The following is a 6,050-nucleotide window of genomic DNA, read 5'->3' as shown; positions in this document are numbered from 1 at the left end:
ATCGGCACCTCGCCTTGGCAGACATCCTTGCCGGCTACTCCATTCCATCGCCTTGACACGTACAGAGCAAGCAAGAAAGCTTTCGGGCTGATATATATATCAACCAGCCCTCTTAAGGGCCAGAGGTATGTACTGAAAAAACAACTAACGAAAGAACACCCAATATTTTTTGCTTACTCGCTCACTAACTTGAGCTTCGGAGTATCTTGCAGGGACGGGCCATCCGCTCGGCAAAACCAACCGGATACTTCATTATCTATCTCTCGGATCCACCATACAAGTGCGGGCTAACAAATCTCCGTCAACCAATTCCGAACGTCGATAGTTACGAAGTAAAATACGTTGAATTATCTAATGATGGTAAAATACCCAGTATGGGTAAATGGTGTTGAAATTATGAATATTGAGAAAACAAGAATTTGAATGCATGTGGTTGGCAAATGCATACATGATGTATATACGTACATGTTGTATATATATATATATAAATCTTACGCACTTACTATTTTGCGCGGAGGGAAAATGTACCCTAGAGCACCTGGCGTGGGACGAGGTGGCCATAACCCAACAGGTTGGCTCCATATTTATTTATGAGATTTTGTTTACATGATACACTTGGCATGTGTTGATTGATGGATTGCGAGCCTACGAGATTTGATATTGATTTTAAATTTTATATGCCCATTTACTTAGTGGTACATGATGGCATGATGCATTTAACTTGGAATTGATCAAGTCTTAAAATATGAATCTTATATATAATTGTTGAGTTCTTGAGTACTCTTTTGGTATTATCATATTCTTGGATTCTGTTCATTATTTATTATTCCTCGAACTTGTTGAGGCTTGTGGCTCACTTGATCTTACTTGTCATTCTAGGTAAGAGAAAAATGATTATTGGGGGCGAGTTCAGTGGGACCAAGGCCTAGGGATAGTGGTGTACGGAGACGCGTTCTAACTTGAAGATCCTGATTTGTTTTTGGTGAGACTTGAGATGAAATGATATTTATTTTGTTAGTAACATTAGAGTCTCTTATTTATTTTGTATGGCTTTCGAGCCCAAACTCATGAGATATTGGAAGTGTAACTGAACTTAAATTTAGTTTCTACTGCTAGTGAATGAAATGAGTTGTCTGTTTATTTATGGTTTGTTCTATATCATCTCTGTGATGACCTCGTTTCGAATATCTTATGCTAGCGGAAATATTCAAGAGTGAGCCCCTACAATTTTGGTGTTAGAGCATAAGTTAGGAAATGAGAAGAGTCTTCGTACACCTAGGTTTGGGTAGAGTTAGAATTGTGTCTAGTGGTCTAGTGAGTCTAAGTAAGATGGAATACCAAAAGGCCGTTTGACATGCAGGAAATGAGTGGACGACGAGGAAGGCAACCAACCCATGCCCGAGGCAACCAGGCCATCCCTACTCCAGGTCCTGACCCTATTCCTGAGCCTGCATCTATTCCTACCCTTACACCTACACATGCACCAGCCACTCCAACGAAGTCAATGACAGACTTGCACTAGGAGGTTAGTGAGCTGAGGGGCACCATGGCTACTATGTTAAGGCACTTTGAGAATTTTATGGCGCATCAGGGAGGAAGGAGCAAGCACCACCTAGAGCGAGGAATGAACCAGGCCTGAATGAAAATGTTAGTGGTCAGACTTTAAACCCAGTGCCACAGGAGGTGGAGCCCCATGGAGTGGATGACAATACCGGGAGCCAGTTAGTAAGGAATTGTATGGCACCGAGACTTCAGAGTTCCATGGAGGGATCGACGCTTTGGCAGTAGAGGAGTGGATGATGGCAATGGAGAAGCACCTCGGGACAATAGGGTGCAGTGACACCCATAAGGTACAGTTGGCTACATATCTGTTTCGAGGATTAGCCGAGAGCTAGTGGGAGACAGTTCGATAGAGGTTTGTGGGCAAGGAGCTATCATGGGCGGAGTTGAGAGAGCTTTTTAATGCCAACTACTTTCCAGCTTGGGTCCGAGATTAGAAGAAATATGAGTTTATTGAGCTGACACAGGGCAATAGGACAGTAGCACTGTATGAGGAGGAGTTCACCTCTTTGGCACGATTCGCTCCTGAGTTAGTATCTACAAAGGAAAAAAAGGCAGCCAAATTCCAGAGGAGGCTGCGAGTGGATATCAGATTTCACCTGGCCGGTGCATAGATCACAGACTATGTTACACTAGTGCAGATGGCACATATCATAGAGAAGGAAATGAGCAAACTAAGGGCAGTTCAGGCAGCTGCTAGGGGATCAGGTTTAGCTCGGGGGCAAGGCAATGACAGGAAAAGGAAGGGAACACCAGGGTTTTCTGGTAATGTAGCCGACATTCCTCCCTGCATAACTTGTGAAAAGAGACATCGAGGTGCATGTAAGGCGTGCTACGGTTGCGGGAAGTTGGGGTACTTGAGGAACGATTGTCCATAGAAGATGGGTACAGCAGGCAACAGGGAGATGACTTGTTATCGGTGTGGGAAGAAAAGGCATACATCTAATGTTTGCAGACAGCCGCCACAACTAGCGGGACAGAGGTATGGGAACCAAGGCAACAAGATGGGACAGAGGCAACCAGTGCCAAGACTTTAGGGGACAGCACCACTATTGGCACTGCCACCAAGACAAGGCACCACAGACGTTGGTCAACCCCACACCCAGGGACGGGCATTCGCTTTGACGTTAGCAGAGGAAGAGAAGGGAAGACACCGTGCAAGGTATTCTCTCCCTATATGACATTGATGTGCGTGTTTTGTTTGACACAGGGTCTACACATTCATTTGTTGCACCTAAGATTGTGTGCCACATTCCATTCTCTAGTATGTTGTTGCCTTATTATTTGGTTGTGTCTACACCCGGAGGAGTCGAGTTACTGGGGAGTGAAATCTATAGGGACTATAAGATCATGTTGCATGATAAGGAGTTGCCCGGGGATTTGATAATCTTAGACATACATGATTTTGATCTTATTTTGGGCATGGACTGGTTATCCCGACATTATGCCAAAGTGGATTGTAGATGTAAGGTTATCCACTTTGAGTCACCCCAGCAGCTAGTCATAGTGTATTGAGGCATTAAACCGATGAGTTTCACTCCTATGATATCAGTGATGAAGGCTGAAAAATTGATGCGACATGGATGTGGAGTGTATTTATTTTTTATGACCACGAGTAAGGAGAACAATACAGAACTGTCAAACATTCCAGTAGTCCGTGAGTTTCCTGATGTATTCCCTGATGAGTTGATAGGGTTGCCGCCACTGAGGGAGGTAGAGTTTTCCATAGAGTTAATGTCAGGAACCCAGCCAGTTTCCAAGGCACCTTACAGAGTGGCCCCGAATGAATTGAAAGAATTAAAAGTGCAGCTTGAGGAGTTGATTGAGAAAGGGTTCGTCCACCCGAGTGCTTCACCTTAGGGCGCTCCGGTCTTGTTTGTGAGGAAGAATGATGGGTCTATGAGGCTATGCGTAGACTATCACCAGTTGAACCAGGTGACATTGAAGAATAAGTAACTTCTTCCCCAAGTTGATGATTTGCTGGACCAGCTACGTGGAGCCTCAATCTTTTCAAAGATTGATTTGAAATCGGGGTATCACCAAGTAAGGGTCAAAGAAGGAGACATTCAGAATACTACTTTTCGTATTAGGTATGGCCACTATGAATTTGTGGTCATGTCATTTGGCTGACGAATGCTCCGGCCATCTTTATGGATTTGATGAACAAGGTTTTCAAGGAGTACTTGGATCGTTTCATCATTGTGTTCATCAATGACATTCTCATTTACTCACCAAGCCGGGAAGAGCATGAGAACCATCTCAAGTTAGCCTTGCAGAGGCTTAGGGAAAATCAATTATATGCCAAGTTCAATAAGTGTGACTTCTGGCAACGACGGGTGGGATTCTTACAGCATGTAGTATTCGGTGAGGGCATTTCAGTAGATGCTGAGAAGTTGAAGGCAATGATGGATTGGCTAAGACCAACCTCAGTGACGGGCATCAGAAGTTTCTTGGGACTAATCGGTTATTACAGGAGATTTATTGATGGTTTCTCACGATTGTCCCTATCTGTGACGAAGTTGACTAGGAAAGGAGTCAAGTATGAGTGGAACGAGGCTTGTGATCGTTGCTTCGAGGAGTTGAAGAAGAGATTGACAACAGTGCCAGTGTTGGCTATTCCCAAAAGTGGGGAGAAGTTTACCATTTTCAGCGATGCGTCGCACTCTGGCCTTGGGTGTGTGTTGATATAGGATGGGCGAGTAAATGCATATACCTCAAGACAGTTAAAGAAGCATGAGATGAATTACCCCACACACGATTTAGAATTGGCAGCTGTGGTATTTGCACTCAAGATATGGAGGCATTACCTTTATGAGGAGAAGGTAGAAATTTATACCAACCACAAAAGTCTAAAGTACCTTTTCTCACAAAGGGAGTTGAACATGAGACAGCGCAAATGGATGGAGCTACTGAAGGACTATGATTGTGAAATTTTATAACATCCAAGGAAGGCCAATGTAGTGGCGGATGCTTTGAGTGGCCGAGGAGCTTACATGGCAACTATGATGGTCCATGAGTGGACGCTTTTGAGGCAGATGGTCCATGAGTGGCCGTGTAGATCACCTATATGATGAATGAATGAATGTTACAGAGTTTCAATTGATTTATATCAATATGTAATAATTATTCATTTGGGTATGTATTGAGGCATAAGCCTCGAGTAGCTTTTTTTAGTCTTTATTTTACAAAAGTTGTAATTTGAAGACGACGTTATGAAGTTGGCAGCAACGAGAAGTGGTTAAGCAATAAGTCCATCAAGGAGTTGATGTGAACCACAATTTAAAACTCTTAAGGCTGGGGTTTATTCTGTGAGCAAACCCATGATCATTCTAGTTATTTATTATTTATTTTATTATATAATGGTTGTGTGATGGAATGAATGATGAGACCTTAAATAAGAAGCCTAAAAATCTTCTCATTACATTAATATTAGATCTAAATAATGAATCTGATTCATTGTGGGTTTCCACTGTCGTAGGGATTCATCAGTCTGATTGAGTGTGCAAAATAACTAAAATGTGAGGGTGCATTTCATGAAAGATTATTTGATTTCTCATATTAACCATAAGATGGGGTGGTGTTCAATAGGTCTCACTTACCAAGTAACTAAAATGTGAGGGAGGGTGATGTCCAACTCATTACACTTAGCCAGACAATGGGTGGGGATCTAACTAGTCTATTAAGCCAAGTAACTAAAATGTGAGGTTTATGACGGGTTAGAAGCCGAAAGTTGAGCTCCACATATGATGTAGTGGTAAATGTTGCCTACTCAATTATGAGCATACTCCAAGTAAAGAAAATGTGAGAGGTATTCTTGTGAAAAAGAATTCGACCACCCACTATTTAATCCTGAATATAAAGAGATCACGTTTCTTGCTTGGGAAGTGTAATATTCGAAAAAGTTAATGGGAGTATCCATTTGTGTAAAGACCTTAATAAATGGTGTTTTGCAAAGATATAACCTAATATATCTATTTATTTTCTGCAGATTAAAATAGAAAGCCTAAATCCATTATCACGTATTCTAGACACTAATAAGCTCACTGGACCTAATTAATTTTTCTAATTGGTTCTATAATTTATAGATAGTGCTAAATATGGAAAGAATTCACGATGCTTTGTCTTTTGCTCCACCTACTGAAATTCCCCAAACTACGATTGAGCAAAAATGATCACTTGGGATATTATGAAAAAGAATGACATGAGAGTCTGTAACTACATTCTCGCATCGATGTATAATCATTTGCAGCGTTAGTTTTAGCATTTTACGAGTATTGCGAGCATGATACTGTTGAGTGTAGATTTTGATAATTGATGATTGGCATGTGTGAATGTGAATGTTCATTTATATTTTATGTACTAACAAAGCATGAAACCTTCATAAGGGTTACAAAGCTATTCTCTAGTGATTTCTTGACACAGGTTATATATGGAAACTTCTTATATTGATATAGAGATTTCATTATATATGGAAACAAGTTTTTAGAGAG

General features: G+C 41.5%; 1 protein-coding gene across 1 annotated transcript; it reads left to right on the top strand.

Moving 5' to 3' along the window:
- Positions 1-2,201: 2,201 nt before the first annotated feature.
- On the top strand, positions 2,202-3,420 carry LOC127794798 (uncharacterized). Its single transcript, XM_052326049.1, has 3 exons — positions 2,202-2,376; positions 2,771-3,025; positions 3,113-3,420. The coding sequence occupies exons 1-3, from the start codon at positions 2,202-2,204 to the stop codon at positions 3,418-3,420; spliced, it is 738 nt and encodes a 245-aa protein (XP_052182009.1).
- Positions 3,421-6,050: the final 2,630 nt, after the last annotated feature.

Source organism: Diospyros lotus, chromosome 2, assembly GCF_014633365.1.
Source record: "Diospyros lotus cultivar Yz01 chromosome 2, ASM1463336v1, whole genome shotgun sequence".
Taxonomy (NCBI): Eukaryota; Viridiplantae; Streptophyta; class Magnoliopsida; order Ericales; family Ebenaceae; genus Diospyros; species Diospyros lotus.
This window is presented reverse-complemented; position numbering and strand designations above follow the sequence as displayed.

Excerpts from the sequence above, each read along its gene's own strand:
- LOC127794798 (XM_052326049.1), top strand. The coding sequence starts at position 2,202 with ATGGCACATATCATAGAGAAGGAAATGAGCAAACTAAGGGCAGTTCAG. Across the intron at positions 2,377-2,770 it reads TTGTGAAAAGAGACATCGAG|GGTCTACACATTCATTTGTT; the intron begins GTGCATGTAAGG and ends TGTTTGACACAG. Across the intron at positions 3,026-3,112 it reads TGCCAAAGTGGATTGTAGAT|TGATGAAGGCTGAAAAATTG; the intron begins GTAAGGTTATCC and ends CTATGATATCAG.